Below are 14,950 nucleotides of genomic sequence, written 5' to 3' on the forward strand. Positions count from 1 at the left end.
GGGATACATCGAAATACCGAGCAGCGATCTCACGGAAAATGGCCTCACTCCAGTTACTTCTGTTAATGATAGAACACTTACTAACTGTGATGAAGATGTTAAAGTGTCCTCTAGTCAGGACGAGGTACTTATATTATGAAATACCCGACATAGCAGATGCGCAATTCTTAACATGATTTAGTTATGCTAGTTTTAGGTTTTAAAAGTGGAACTCCGCTAACATTGAATAGAGATGTTTGGTCTTTTTTTTTGGCCCTTTGCCGTCGTCTTGTGTGTAGTTTAATAAAAAGTGTACACAAATAACGAATTATAGAGCAGAAGATTGCATTTATTTTATGTTTATCATTACTAAAGATAAAGTGGCGTTAATTTCGCGAAATAGCAGAAGCACCATTTGTAATAGCACCATCTTGACCGCATTGTGTATAGGCCGTCCTGGCTCTTCCCCGGAATGGCTTGTGGCATACGTGCGGCCCTCAATGTGTGAAATCTGTATTTTAACGCAATGGCAAAGTTCAAAGTTGATTCGCTTTTCTATTTATGCTTGAAATCTAACTAAAAATCATAGTCGACCTCGATATATACGCCTATGTAAGTGAAAGTTTCGGTTCAGGTCGCCGTTCATTTTTCCTTTTTCTCATTATTAGAAGCCCATTCTCTTGAAAGTTTCCTCTTAGCGTGGACATCAACAAAGCTTGGAGTGAAAACGATTTCACCATTAGGATTGCTACCGATCAAGTTATCCACGTTGGTGGCTTTATTCAATGCAATTTCCTTTAGATAGTTCCCTTCAGATATTATCATCCCGTCGTTGCTCTCAATTGGCAAATATTGTAGTTTCTTGAAAGACGTAAATACTGCAAGAACAAATAATAGTAATCCTGCATACGTCTCATACTTTATATCCTTGGGCAATTCATGGATTACGGTTTGTGCATTGTTTAGCGATTTAAGTTTTAATAAATGATGAAATTCATAACTTGAGAAACCAGAGTGTAATAGCACTAACGTAGAAACTGCATAAAGTAATTTGGAGACGAGCGTCATTCTCGATATTCCGTTCTTTGCTTTTTCGTGATGAAGGCCTTTGTCACAACTGCTTTTTTCTGTTGGATTGAAACATATAACCTACTTCTTCTGATTTCACTTTGATGTTCAAATAGATTTTTCTGAACTGCAATTTGCTTCGCGAGCCTTTTTTTAATAAATGCATGCATTTGGGGGAAATCGCTGGACCTGAAAACATATAGGTGAGTTTTATTTAGTGAACATCGACTAGTATGATAGGTGATTTCAGATTTCGATTGATAATTAGAAAGCTATTTGTGTAATTAAGGAATGGTTAAATATATATGAGTAACTATAAAAGGACGATATGTTCAATGGATATCTCTTGCTCAATCTTGAGTGATAGCATCGCTGTCATCTATAGAATCTACCATGGTAGGATGTTCCTCAATCGGTGCTAATTCTTGATTGCCTTGTGAACTTTCTTCAATAGGTTCTAGGTCATCTGTCATGGGAATATCTGAATTATTCTCTTCAATATTCGCATGATTCGGTTCCCTTTCATTGTTTGATTGTGGAGAAATCTCCCTTCCCCTTTGCATTTGAATTGGTTTCGTCTTCTGTATGTTCTTCTTATTAGGTTCCGAACCTTCTGTCATGGTATCATCCAATATTTTGTTGAATAGTGAGCCAAGTTTTTCCTTATTCAATGCCATACGAGAAGCAAGTTGTCCATCCAAAATATTTAATTTCATCAGCCCCATCAGTTTGACCGTGAACAAAAGGAATTGGGTTTCGATATCGTTGAAAAAACCGGTTTCTGGCAAATCATTCAGATTGGCGTCTTCATCGGCCACTCTGTCTAATTGGACGTCAAGCTGTTTAGCGAAAAGACTCTCTAAATATAAAAACACTTGCAAAAGGACTTTTGACGCACTGTCATGAAGGTAATATGGGAACTGTTCACTCATACTATATTTCCATGATGTAGCGTCTGTAGGTAATTTTAACTCGAAAACTTTCACAGCAACGATGATGTCCACTAACGAGGTGCAAGCTGACCATTTTAGATAAAGTAAGTTGCTTATATTTTCAGCATTTTCGGGTATAGCCGCCAAGGAAATAACTAGTGTATTTAAACGACCTATTATAGCAGCTATAGGTTTCCAAATTGATTTGAGGTTTTTTGGAGTCGAAGCCTCGTGATCCTTTACATTTTCTATTATGCCCCTCCATTTTTCTAAATTCCATGTAGCTAACAGCACTAATATTTTGAAGTTTATTTCTTGGTTGGTGCTGTCATCGAAATCTTGGAACATTATAGGGATACGTGAGACAAAATTGTTCAGCAATAGTTGTAATAACTCTTCATCAACTTCAATTGGATACTCCCTCCCAAGGATGGTCAATTTATTGATGTAGAGTTCGTATAAAGAACAGGTCAAATCATTATAATCATCTCTAGAATTGTTGGGATCCATCTTTTCCCGTAAGAATTTCTTTAAATGAACATCCAGTGTGCTTATTTGATTCAATAGTTTTTCTTCTAGTTCCTTTTTCTCAAAATGATGGATGTGATGAATAAATTTAGCAAAAATGTCATATTTCAAATCGACTTTTGAGTCGCCAATTGTTGAATCCATAAATACTTTGATGATTTTGTCGGTAATTTTTTTCAATTCTGTTTCATAGCCAATGGATATCCAATCATCCAAAGAAAATGTAATAAAACTCTCCAGAAGCGGGCATAGGATATCAGCGGATTCAATTGATGTTGTGTTCAATAAGTTATGGAATAAAGGTAACACTATTTCCCGAACATTGCCTTTGGTTTGAATCTTTGGGTTATTCGCACCCGTACACAACCCATTGAATACGTTAAGATATAATATAGTGCTGTTTCTGTCAATGGGAAACAGCGGAGTGATGTCTAGTTCTTGACCATCTTCCTCGTCGTCATCGTTGTTATTGTCAGTCGAGTTTTGTAGTGTCTGGATCAATTCGTTCGATTCAGTATCCGAGATCAAAAGATCACAGATAGTTTTCAAGTGTGATGAAATGTATGGAGATAAAAACTCGGCGGCCTGCGTTAGCATACGAATCTTAGTTTTTGAATCAACTTCCGCCGAATCTTTTAAATGATAAATCAAGGAGTTGCTCAAGATCTTGATAAAGATCCCAACTTGCACGACTGGAGCAACAGCTAATCCATCGACTTCTTCAGGCAACTCTTCATGGGTCTTGGTGAATTCCTCATGTTTTTCGCTTATTACTCTTGCTAAGAACTTGGCTACAGTAGATAAAAATTTGGACCTTTTATTGAATGAGGATGTTTTGAAGGGGTCGAATTCTTCATCAAACATTAAGCTAGAAATCATTAGAATCTCAAAATCATCCAAATAGCCCAGTGATGACGCTTCAGTTAGAATTTGAACACTATGAATTCTGACATCAAGATTGACGTCATGGATGGCGACCTCCAGGATCTTAGATTTAAACCTTTCAAAGACTTGGCGGATCGCGGAATTATCACTGGATTTGCTGTTATGATTTTGGATGATCAAATGTGGAAGAATCTTGGCAACTTGTAACCTGACAGAGACGGAATTATCGCTGAGTAGCCAGCCAAAATATTTCAAAAATGTGACCTTGAGGAAATATTCTGGATAGTTTTTAATCCAGATCGATAAGTGCAACATGGACTCAGAACGAATTGAATCGGATATGTCCTTGTACCTGTGCACGAAACACAACTTCACAATATTATCAATAACACCTTCAATGACAACTTTACTACCTTGAGTTTCAGCAATGGTGCTTTCGAGCTTTTCTAAAGTTTTCTTATTGGGCCTTTTTTTCTTTTCTTCTAGTGACAACTGTCTAGTCAATTTGGCTAAGTAATTCTTCTCCAAGTTTACAGCTTGTTCAGTCAAGTAGTCTTGGAAAAGAAATAATGTTAGTGTTGAAATGTATCTAAAGCATCTGATCTTACAGACAGAGAATGAGGACAGCCAAGTCAGTAAATCCAGGACCAGGTTGCCCGTGACTATTTGAGTGTCGTCTTCATCCGACTCAACGTAGAGCAGCTGTAGGTCATTTGCAACTTCGAGTAATTTAGTCATCAGCTCCACAAAATTTTGATAGAGAGGTCCCATTTTGAAATTTTTCCGTTTTCTGTTGTCCTTACTTATCAGAAGATAAAACTCGTGTAGTTTTTGTCTTTGGAAAAGCAATTGAATTTCACCTACGGTTTCGTTAGAAGATTCGTTACTATGAACATCATGGTCCTCTACACGGGCAACAGAGCCACAACAGTTTAGCAGAAGATTGATGAACTCCTGCAAAAACCGATCTCTATTTTCAGTGTAAGTCTCTAGCCATTCTCGTAGTAGTTCTTCGATGGAAACGTCTTCTGAAGTAGATATGATCTCAAACAGCTCTGTAGGCTGGAAATCTCTGACAACTTCCAGGTACTGCTCCTGGTCTTTTTTGGAGCGGTGGCCACTTGGGGCGTGAGATGCAGCAGATCTCTCACTGGAACTCGGTTTCTTTTTCTGTCTTTTACTACTGGTATTTGATGTTGACTTGGGTTTTCTCTTTCTAGGTTTTCTCTTTGCGGCAGCAGCATCTACGTAGTCATCATCGTCCTGATCTTCAAAGTCGTCCTCACTACTGCTCTCGCTATCACTGTTCTCTTCTTCTTCAACATCACGCTGCACAGCGGCAGTGGCCTCATCAGTTTCTATATGTTGCACACTTGCGTCTTGCTCGTCATCGGAGCTTTCCTCCTCTGTAACCTGAGATTTGGTTCTAATTCTAGTCGAACGACGCACAGCAGTCATGGTCTCTTGTTCGAGCTTCCGTTCTTCTGTCAATGGCCTTCTCTATTGAAGTTCTCTCCTGTCATCAATATATAGGAAAGGAAATAAAGAAAATGCATCTTGTTTACGCGTCACGCGTCGCGCTGCCGTCATATGTGAGAGTAATAGCAACTATAAGGCTAATAGTGTAACACTTTAGTTATCGTGAGGTATCGACTAAAAGACGATCGGCCAGGAGTACGCTAACGTCTACTTACTCTTGTCTCGTTTTCTGGCAGCAGCGAAGTACGTTGCTGTGCGACAGCATGCTTTATGGGGTAACATACTAGCAACGAAGGTCTGCTCAGTGCGATGAGTGGGCCACACCGGCTGGCTTAGAACATACTTGCAATTCTGCGACTATGAGCCTGTTCGTTGGCTTGTGTTTGGCATGGCATCCCGTGCCAAGTTCTTCGACAGTGCATCTTAAAGCTGAGTGCACCTCGGCGGCTATCAACGATGATAATGGATCACTCTCTAGAAATTAAAACAAGTCAAAAACGACAGATCTATTAAAAATATGTATATCTAAACCATAGCTAGATAGAAAGAAGAAAAGAGAGAAAAATACTGTGTCATAAAAAACATGTTTAAAAGGGTCGTCTATTTGTTCCAGTAGGTCTTGACCTTCTTGGCAATACACATTAGCCCGTTCAGAGACTCCTTCCTGCTGTTGAACGCTTCGTGGAAGTCACACTGGATGGTGGCGTCCAGGTTCTCGTCCTCCATATCAGAGTTCCAGTACACGATCTCCTCCGTGCTGCTTAGGTCGCTATGCGACGACAAGTTGACGTAGTCGTTCAACGAGTCGTCCTCTGGCTTCCCCTTGGCAGTGCTGGCCCGTGCATGTGGTGACAGAGGCACGTCCATGAGCTGGCTTGCCTCGTTGTCTTTGAAATGCAGCACATTGTTGGTGTGCCCTGACCTATCCGTCACGGTGTCGAAGTAGTTGAGGGTGACCCACTTCTTATCATTTATCACCACTTTGAACATCGTGCTGCGTTGGTCCTTACGTCTGGGTATTTGGACCGTGTAGTTCTGTGCGCTGCTGTCGTACTGCAAAACATACTCTGAGTGTCCCCAGTTATCGAACTCCCCTGTAACGACCAGCTTATCTCCTTTGGAGTACTCTTTGATTACGTCTTCGGGGATGATAAGTAAAAAACTGGACATTTTCCTCGGAAACAGAAACCTCTAACTTGCTTTGTAACTGTTTTCCCTTTTGTTCCCTTTTTCTTGGCCAGAGATAGTGTTTGATTTGATCTAAGTACCGCTGTTTTTGCCTTAGGGAAGTCCGGGGAAGTGTCGGTATATATCAGATAGTAAGGATATTAACTACATAATACGAACGGTACATACCAGGCGCTAACGAACGGCAGTCAGTGGTCGTCCATGAGTGCCATGACGGCAAACCCCACAAAAACCGAGCCCAGTTGTAAGACCCACCGCTTGAACTCTTGGCACTTGCTATTATGGGTGGAGCTTTGCAGGATCTGAGGCACCACGTTGGTCGTAGCGATGTAAATGAGGCCACCTGCAGTGAACGGCAGCATGAGCTCGGAAACACCACTGGACGACGATGTTGGTGCATGGCTGGAGCCCCCGATCTCGTTGATCAGACAACCAATGGCGGTGCCAACAACGGCACCGGACGCCGTTATCATTTGGGCTCGTATGGCCTGTGGGAACGTGAACCCGCTGGAGAGCAAGACAGCAAAGTCGCCCAGCTCGTGAGGGATTTCGTGGAAAGTAATGGCTATGCTGGTGATTATGCCCACCTGCGCAGAGCTGTAGAACGACGACGCCAACGCTATGCCATCGGTGATGTGGTGGGCTATACCGGATATGACGTTCAAGTACGCAGACATGTTGAAGCCAGTCTTCTTCTCTGCGTCTTGGTGTGGGTGGGCATGGCCGTGTGAGTGGGAGTGCATGCCACCGTCGTCGTTGGAGGCACCGGATAGGATCCGCAGCGTTTTGTCCAGGGTCAAGAAGCAGATAAACCCCAGGAAGATAGCAAACCCGACCATCATGCCATCGTCTGCACCACCGCCGATAAGGCTTTCCGGTATGATGTGCAAGAAAACGTCACCCAGCAGTGACCCCAGTGAAAACGAAACCAGCAAGGGCAGTGTCAAGCTGGCAGGATCGGTTCTGCGCAGTCCGGGGACCAGCAGCACAAAGAGACACGGCATAAACTGTATGATCAGGATGGCCACGAGGGCATTGTAGCGGGGGCCCAGGGCGAACACGTAGTCCTGTAGGAACTGCACCAGCGGGTAAAGGACGGATTCTTGCTTCAAGATTACAGAGCCCTGCTTGAACTCGTGCTCTGCGCCCTGGCCATGAGCATGGTTATGGTGAAGCCCGTGGGCCAGTACTGCAGGGGCCACGCCCAGCAGATAAGAGCAAACCTGGAACGCCTTCATACTAAACACGGTCGCGGTTCTTGCTATGCTTCCTCTCCTTGCCAAGAACTTTTTTTCACATTTTTTTTTTTTCACATGATTTTTCTACTTATTACCACTACTACAACAACTGGAAAGTTCGTATCGAAGAAATCAAGGGCGAACCGCTTCCGTAGCGACACACATGCATTACGCAAGTTACCGTGCATTCGGGACTTGCCACGTAGAATACCGCACGGTTACCTTACTGCTCTTATATTTACTTCTATTCTTGCGTCTTTTTATTGGTTTTTAGTGTTGAAATCTGTGTAATATCACCTTAACATTAAAACGTCGTCAAGTAAAGAAAAAATAAAAAAAGAAAGAGAAAGAGAAAGAACGCAACAAAGCACATCATCAGGACATAGCAGACCCGACATGTACATGCGATAGAGCTCCTCACACTACTGGCCCTCTTGTAGCAAACAGCACCACTTCCCTTAGACATCTGCGCAGAGTTGCCCGGCTGGGAGGATTTTTTCTTCTCTTTTTCGCCCAGTGGAAAGTCTCAGTCATTATGGCCAAAGAGACTAGTTGAGTAGGCATGTATTCCGCAAGTGGGTCAGCAGCAGCAGCTTCAAATAAGGACCACAAGACCAGCTAGCTGAGCATAAGAGGGCAGGACCGTGCTTATAGTGTTTCCCCCCCGTTTTTCCATTTTTTTACACCACCGCAGCGATTGCCATTTCGATTCATGTACAGATCGACTCTTACTACGCTCGCCGCCGGGTGCAGGCCCCAGGATGCAGGACTCCTCGTTACTAAAGCCCTGTTCTCCACCTCCGTCACTCGTGCCCAAGGTGGAAACCCTCGATCGCCACTGCAGATTTTCCGTGACACATTCAAAAAGGAGTGGGACAAGTCCCAGGAGCTGCAGGAGAACATCAAGACGTTACAGGATGCCTCAGGAAAGCTGGGAGAGTCCGAGGCTTACAAGAAGGCCAGAGAGGCCTACCTCAGGGCTCAGAGAGGGTCCACGATCGTGGGTAAGACGTTGAAGAAGACCGGTGAGACCGTCGAGCACATAGCCACTAAGGCCTGGGATTCCGAACTCGGTAAGAATACAAGAAAGGCCGCTTCTGCCACGGCGAAGAAGCTGGACGAGAGCTTTGAGCCCGTCAGACAGACCAAGATCTACAAGGAGGTCTCCGAGGTCATCGACGATGGCGAGAGCTCCCGGTACGGTGGGTTTATCACCAAAGAGCAAAGAAGGCTCAAGCGTGAGAAGGACCTGGCCTCTGGGAAAAGACACAGGGCGGTTAAGAGCAATGACGAGGCGGGCACGGCAGTGGTCGCCACAAACATCGAGTCCAAGGAGTCGTTCGGCAAGAAGGTCGAGGACTTTAAAGAGAAGACCGCTGTGGGCCGTTCCATTCAATCGTTAAAGAACAGATTGTGGGATGAAAGTGAAAACCCTCTGATCGTCATTATGAGGAAAGTGACCAACAAAGTGGGCGGGTTCTTCGCGGAAACGGAATCGTCCCGTGTGTACAGCCAGTTCAAGATGATGGACCCCACTTTTTCGAACGAAAATTTCACCAAGCACCTGAGAGAGTACATCGTCCCGGAGATCCTCGAAGCGTATGTGAAAGGCGACGTCAAAGTCCTAAAGAAATGGTTCAGTGAGGCCCCCTTCAACGTCTACGCCGCTCAACAGAAGATTTTCAAAGAGCAGGACGTCTTTGCCGACGGCCGTATCCTGGACATCAGGGGCGTTGAGATCGTCAGCGCAAAGCTGTTGGCCCCTCAAGACATCCCAGTCTTGGTGGTCGGGTGCAGAGCGCAAGAAATTAACCTTTACAGAAAGAGAAAGACCGGCGAGATCGCCGCCGGTGACGAAGCCAACATCCTGATGAGCTCGTATGCCATGGTCTTCACCAGAGATCCAGAGCAAATCGATGATGACGAAACAGAGGGCTGGAAGATCTTGGAGTTTGTTCGCGGGGGTTCTAGGCAATTTACCTGATTTCAACCATCCTTTCTTTCCTCCTATTCCGCTTGTAAATAACTCTGTTATGTCTCCCCCCCTCCTTGTAATACTGCATCAATAGGAAGGAAAAAAAATGAAACAGCAACCCAACATACTTGAATATACAGACGATATACCTTATATAGTTTTCTTTGTACCAATAGTGCTACCTCTAACGCTCTTTGATGATGTTATTCGCACCTCGTTGACAGTGACGCAGTTCGGCCTCTTTAGTAAAGCAAGGTTGAAAAAAAACGGAAAATAAACCAAATTGGACTGAAAAAGTAAGCTATATGTGAATTTCTAAGTGAGTTGTATTGTTGCGTGGTAAAGGGATCCAGCGTTGAATCGAACAATAAAGCCTCGTGACAGATTGGTAGAACTATAACAGTAGCAATGAGTGAAGAAGGCCCCCAAGTGAAAATAAGAGAAGCCAGTAAAGATAACGTGGATTTCATCTTGACCAGCGTGGATTTGGCCATGGCCAATTCTCTACGTAGAATCATGATAGCGGAGATCCCTACCCTGGCCATCGACTCCGTCGAAGTGGAAACAAACACTACTGTCCTGGCCGATGAATTTATTGCACACAGACTAGGTTTAATACCTCTACAAAGTATGGATATCGAACAACTAGAGTACAGTCGTGATTGTTTTTGTGAAGACCACTGTGACAAGTGTTCCGTGGTGTTGACATTGCAAGCCTTTGGAGAAAGCGAAAGCACTACAAACGTGTACGCCAAGGACTTAGTCATCGTGTCGAACCTTCTGGGACGCAATATCGGTCACCCTGTCATACAAGATAAAGAAGGTAACGGTGTGCTTATTTGCAAGCTGAGAAAGGGCCAAGAGCTGAAACTAACTTGTGTTGCCAAAAAGGGTATAGCCAAGGAACATGCCAAGTGGGGTCCGGCAGCGGCCATAGAATTCGAATACGATCCTTGGAATAAACTCAAACATACCGATTATTGGTACGAACAGGATTCTGCCAAAGAATGGCCCCAGTCCAAAAACTGTGAATACGAAGATCCTCCAAACGAAGGCGACGCCTTTGATTATAAAGCCGAGGCAGACACATTTTACATGAACGTGGAGTCCGTAGGGTCCATTACAGTCGACCAAGTTGTTGTCAGAGGTATCGATACGTTACAGAAAAAGGTCGCTTCGATATTGTTGGCTCTGACACAGATGGATCAAGATAAAGTCAATTTCGCATCGGGCGATAACAACGCCGCCTCAAACATGCTGGGAACCAACGAAGACGTGATGATGTCGGGTGCTGAGCAAGATCCATATTCCAACGCATCTCAAATGGGTAATACTGGATCATCAGGCGGGTATGACAATGCTTGGTGATTTTGAAGTGGGCATATAAGAGGGAACAAACAACCAAACAAACAAGCGAACGAACAAAAAAATTTATATGCATGTATGTATCATTATAATTAGTATTATAAATATTATAATCTAAAGTACGAAGCAACCAAAAAAGGAAAATACGGCTAATTTTGCACTCCATTCCATTTACAGCAGTCTTCGAATTTGACCAAGTTCCCACCAAATATATCCAAGGAACTACCAAACGTCAAATCGACTTTACCGTGGCTTAATTCATCAACCAATCTCAAATCATCAATGCTTTTGGCTCCGCCGGCATAAACAATTTTCAAGTCGTCGTAATTTTTGGTCCATTCATATAATTTAGATACCAGTTGCTCATCAATACCACCGCACAAACCTTCAACATCGGCGGCGTGAATCAGAAACTCATTTGTGTACTCTTTTAGTTCTCGAAACGTTTCCGCGTTAAGCTCGAGGTCAGTCAAGGTCTGCCACTTGTTCATCGCGACAATCCAACGCCCATCTTGCGTCTTCCTACAACTTAAATCTACAACAATACGGTCTTTGCCACATAGTTTTGCCATCGTTTTCAACCGGTTCAATTGGAAACTGCCCTCTTTGGTAAAGAGCCAACTGGTGACAATCACTTTACTAGCCCACTGTAACCATTCCAAGCAGTTTGTATCGTTAATCCCCCCACCTACTTGTAAAAATAGTGGTGATTCCTGAAGGGCCTCGCGTGCAGCGTCGTCATTGTTGGGGCCCAGCTTAATTACATGGCACCCTTGAACGTCGTGATTTTTATAAAGTTTGGCATAATACGAAGACGGATGTTGGGATACAAAGTTCGTCTTTGGAGTGTCTTCCTCTTTACTAGTCAGCGTGCCACCCACAATTTGTTTAACTTCCCCGTTATGCAAATCTATACACCCAATAAATCTTGTCATCTTTATTTTCAGGCCTTGTCGTTATACTCTTCGAGGTGTAGGCTGATGCGTAAGATGGGAGTCTTAACACAATTTTGATGATCTTATATTCGATATGACTCAAGCTTGGCAATGGACCCTTTGCTGAATTTTTCAACCTTCGTCCCATGCGACCGTGGAAATTCCACTTCTTTATTTTCATTCCTGAAAAAATTTTTGGCGATGAGATGAGCTAAATTAACACCTGCAACAATAATAATGGTGATGTTTAAAGCATGCATGAAGCAAAGTGTCGTTAAAAGATGAACAGTGATGAAGAGGAATATGCCAGGCAATTAGAACTACAAAGGAAAGCCTTTGAAAGCCAGTTCGGATCTCTAGAGTCCATGGGATTCGAAGATAAAACAAAAAATATACAGGCTGAAAAAGATACAAGCTCCGGTTCAGACGGTGAAAAGGACAGTTCAGACGATGCTGGTGACCTTGAAAACACTAATGGGAACGGCCACTTCTCTTCTGAAGAGGAGGCGGAGGATGATGTAAGCGATGAGGATGACGAACAGAAACCCAAGCTGAAAACGCAACCCAAAGTTATCAAGTTCAGTGGGCCCAGCGATGTTTACGTTCCTCCAAGTAAAAAAACACAGCAACTACTGAGAAGCGGTAAGACATTATCGCAAATAAATAAAAAGTTGGAGAGCACTGAAGCTAAGGAGGAAAAAGAGGATGAGACTGTGGAAGCAGAAAATTTGCAAAATGACCTGGAGTTGCAGCAATTTCTAAGAGAGTCACACTTGCTGAGTGCCTTCAGCAATGGTGGAAGTAACTCTGCGGATAGTGGAGTAGCATTGACTCTGCAAAGTATGGGCGGTGGTAACGATGACGGTATAGCTTATCAAGATGACCAAGTGATTGGGAAAGCTAGATCGCGTACATTGGAAATGAGACTAAGCAGACTGTCGAAGGTGAATGGACACGAGGAGAAAATCAACAAACTAGAAAAAGTGCCCATGCATATTAGAAAGGGAATGGTCAGCAAACACGTCCAAAGGATTAAAAAATACGAACAAGAAGCTGCAGAAGGTGGGATTGTCTTGTCAAAGGTGAAAAAGGGCCAATTTAGAAAAATCGAATCGACATACAAGAAAGACATCGAAAGGCGTATTGGTGGAAGCATCAAGGCCAGAGACAAAGAAAGAGCCACCAGAAGAGAGCGTGGTCTAAAAATCACCAGTGTAGGCAGGTCCACGAGGAACGGGTTGATTGTATCCAAAAAAGACATTGATCGCATCAGCGGAAACAACAAGGGCGGTAAATTCAACGGTAAAAAGAATTCCCGTCGCTAAGTCTGTCGCGACGTCAGCAGTGCACAATAAAACACTGGCCATGAAATCACCTAGTTTCCCATTTGCTAGATAGAGTATAAATGAAAACGTACACACTCTTTTTTCTCTTTGGGGAGATCAGAAGTTCTTCTTTAAATATAATCGAATATGACAGTAAATGCGTGTGATGATAATATGCATGACCAACATCCGTACCCCAAAGGTAAAACCCAAGCACTACACTGAATACAAAACCCAAGCACGCGCACATAAAAATACTCTCCGACTAAAAACAGAACTATTCTATCCAGAAAAAAAGCGAAGAGTTGCTAAAGGGCTGGGCGGAGATATGGGTCTGTTTGAGCCTAGCCGCCAGCCCAAGATGCAAGGATCCCCGGCCAGAGTCTCTCTTTCTGAACAGAGGGACTTTCCTTCCAGGCGGCAACTCTCCGGGCGGACATTACTCTGGAAACTCTGTTTGCAGCATCGTGCAGTTTGAATAATCTTTCACACTGGACAAAAGTAGTTATAGATATTCTATAAGACTATATTGTTATTATCAACAACTGCTATTTTACTACTAAAATTTATCAAGAAACCACAAAGTTATTGAACAATGGGTATGTCAATATTATGATACACGATTATGGCAGATACAAGGAAGACTATCATCAGAATTAGACGTTTTTGAGCTGGTACACTTAATTCAACCCTTTTTTATATATCACAAGAGGAACAAGAGTAGCAGACATCGTCCACGATTGTTACAAAACAATGGCGACACACCTTACGACTTTTCAAAACAAACCAAAACGCAGCGTACATGGGAAATTTATGATTACTACTAGACTTTTGATTAATAATCCACATTGACAATATGCATATGGAGAGCAAACTTCATTATTTGTACCTTCTGATTAGGGTAGTTCGTTTAAAACGTTTAGAACCTGTTTTATGTTGCTATTTTTGAGAATAAAAAACTTGAAGAATTTTTTATACTAACATGAATATTTTTTTATCTTATTTTCACAGGTAGAGTTATTCGTAACCAAAGAAAGGGTGCTGGTTCTATCTTCACCTCTCACACCAGATTAAGACAAGGTGCTGCCAAGTTGAGAACTTTGGATTATGCTGAACGTCACGGTTACATCCGTGGTATCGTGAAGCAAATTGTCCATGACTCCGGTAGAGGTGCTCCATTGGCCAAGGTTGTTTTCCGTGACCCATACAAGTACAGATTACGTGAAGAAATCTTCATTGCTAACGAAGGTGTCCACACTGGTCAATTCATTTACGCCGGTAAGAAGGCTTCTTTGAACGTCGGTAACGTCTTGCCATTGGGTGTCGTCCCAGAAGGTACCATTGTTTCCAACGTTGAAGAAAAACCTGGTGACAGAGGTGCTCTWGCTAGATCTTCTGGTAACTACGTTATCATCATTGGTCACAACCCAGATGAAAACAAGACCAGAGTCAGATTACCATCCGGTGCCAAGAAGGTCATYTCTTCTGACGCCAGAGGTGTYATCGGTGTCATTGCCGGTGGTGGTAGAGTTGACAAACCATTGTTGAAGGCTGGTCGTGCTTTCCACAAGTACAGATTGAAGAGAAACTCCTGGCCAAAGACTCGTGGTGTTGCCATGAATCCAGTTGACCATCCTCACGGTGGTGGTAACCATCAACATATTGGTAAGGCTTCTACTATTTCTAGAGGTGCCGTTTCTGGTCAAAAGGCTGGTTTGATTGCTGCCAGAAGAACCGGTTTACTACGTGGTTCTCAAAAGACCCAAGATTAATCTCTTTAATCTTGGTTTCTTCCTTCTGTCATATTATTTTATCAATTTTCTTTAAATATTATATATAATTTAATCCGAAACGTTCCTTATAAAGTGATATTTCCATGCATACCTTTTTTTTAACATGGTTTCGTACAGTTTTTCTTCATTTTGGTTATGATTTCCCAGACTCTTCTCGAATCGTTCCTGCAAATCATAGACATCATTAAAAAATATGTAATCGTTATGAGTGCTTCAATTATATAGTATCTAGAAATCATACGAGATAAACTTATTTATGG

General features: G+C 42.9%; 9 protein-coding genes across 9 annotated transcripts; 4 read left to right on the top strand and 5 right to left on the bottom strand.

The window, feature by feature from the left end:
- Window positions 1–621: 621 nt before the first annotated feature.
- EMC5 (Emc5p) lies at window positions 622–1,047 on the bottom strand (the record flags this gene model as incomplete). Its single annotated transcript, XM_018365863.1, has 1 exon — window positions 622–1,047. One exon carries the CDS (start codon window positions 1,045–1,047, stop codon window positions 622–624), a length of 426 nt encoding a protein of 141 aa, XP_018221581.1.
- A 350-nt stretch (window positions 1,048–1,397) lies between these two features.
- IRR1 (cohesin subunit IRR1) lies at window positions 1,398–4,850 on the bottom strand (the record flags this gene model as incomplete). The annotated part of the gene is made up of 1 exon (XM_018365864.1): window positions 1,398–4,850. One exon carries the CDS (start codon window positions 4,848–4,850, stop codon window positions 1,398–1,400), a length of 3,453 nt encoding a protein of 1,150 aa, XP_018221582.1.
- A 621-nt stretch (window positions 4,851–5,471) lies between these two features.
- On the bottom strand, window positions 5,472–6,041 carry ATG45 (Atg45p; the record flags this gene model as incomplete). Its single annotated transcript, XM_018365865.1, has 1 exon — window positions 5,472–6,041. The coding sequence occupies one exon, from the start codon at window positions 6,039–6,041 to the stop codon at window positions 5,472–5,474; it is 570 nt and encodes a 189-aa protein (XP_018221583.1).
- A 206-nt stretch (window positions 6,042–6,247) lies between these two features.
- YKE4 (Zn(2+) transporter YKE4) lies at window positions 6,248–7,297 on the bottom strand (the record flags this gene model as incomplete). Its single annotated transcript, XM_018365866.1, has 1 exon — window positions 6,248–7,297. The coding sequence occupies one exon, from the start codon at window positions 7,295–7,297 to the stop codon at window positions 6,248–6,250; it is 1,050 nt and encodes a 349-aa protein (XP_018221584.1).
- A 712-nt stretch (window positions 7,298–8,009) lies between these two features.
- On the top strand, window positions 8,010–9,281 carry TIM44 (protein translocase subunit TIM44; the record flags this gene model as incomplete). The annotated part of the gene is made up of 1 exon (XM_018365867.1): window positions 8,010–9,281. The coding sequence occupies one exon, from the start codon at window positions 8,010–8,012 to the stop codon at window positions 9,279–9,281; it is 1,272 nt and encodes a 423-aa protein (XP_018221585.1).
- A 399-nt stretch (window positions 9,282–9,680) lies between these two features.
- Window positions 9,681–10,640, top strand: RPB3 (DNA-directed RNA polymerase II core subunit RPB3; the record flags this gene model as incomplete). Its single annotated transcript, XM_018365868.1, has 1 exon — window positions 9,681–10,640. The coding sequence occupies one exon, from the start codon at window positions 9,681–9,683 to the stop codon at window positions 10,638–10,640; it is 960 nt and encodes a 319-aa protein (XP_018221586.1).
- Window positions 10,641–10,786: 146 nt separating this feature from the next.
- HIS6 (1-(5-phosphoribosyl)-5- ((5-phosphoribosylamino)methylideneamino)imidazole-4-carboxamide isomerase HIS6) lies at window positions 10,787–11,572 on the bottom strand (the record flags this gene model as incomplete). The annotated part of the gene is made up of 1 exon (XM_018365869.1): window positions 10,787–11,572. One exon carries the CDS (start codon window positions 11,570–11,572, stop codon window positions 10,787–10,789), a length of 786 nt encoding a protein of 261 aa, XP_018221587.1.
- A 281-nt stretch (window positions 11,573–11,853) lies between these two features.
- On the top strand, window positions 11,854–12,897 carry FAF1 (Faf1p; the record flags this gene model as incomplete). Its single annotated transcript, XM_018365870.1, has 1 exon — window positions 11,854–12,897. One exon carries the CDS (start codon window positions 11,854–11,856, stop codon window positions 12,895–12,897), a length of 1,044 nt encoding a protein of 347 aa, XP_018221588.1.
- Window positions 12,898–13,492: 595 nt separating this feature from the next.
- Window positions 13,493–14,669, top strand: RPL2B (60S ribosomal protein uL2; the record flags this gene model as incomplete). Its single annotated transcript, XM_018365871.1, has 2 exons — window positions 13,493–13,496; window positions 13,909–14,669. The coding sequence occupies 2 exons, from the start codon at window positions 13,493–13,495 to the stop codon at window positions 14,667–14,669; spliced, it is 765 nt and encodes a 254-aa protein (XP_018221589.1).
- Between the last annotated feature and the right edge of the window lie 281 nt (window positions 14,670–14,950).

This window comes from Saccharomyces eubayanus, chromosome IX (genome assembly GCF_001298625.1).
Source record: "Saccharomyces eubayanus strain FM1318 chromosome IX, whole genome shotgun sequence".
Lineage (NCBI taxonomy): Eukaryota > Fungi > Ascomycota > Saccharomycetes > Saccharomycetales > Saccharomycetaceae > Saccharomyces > Saccharomyces eubayanus.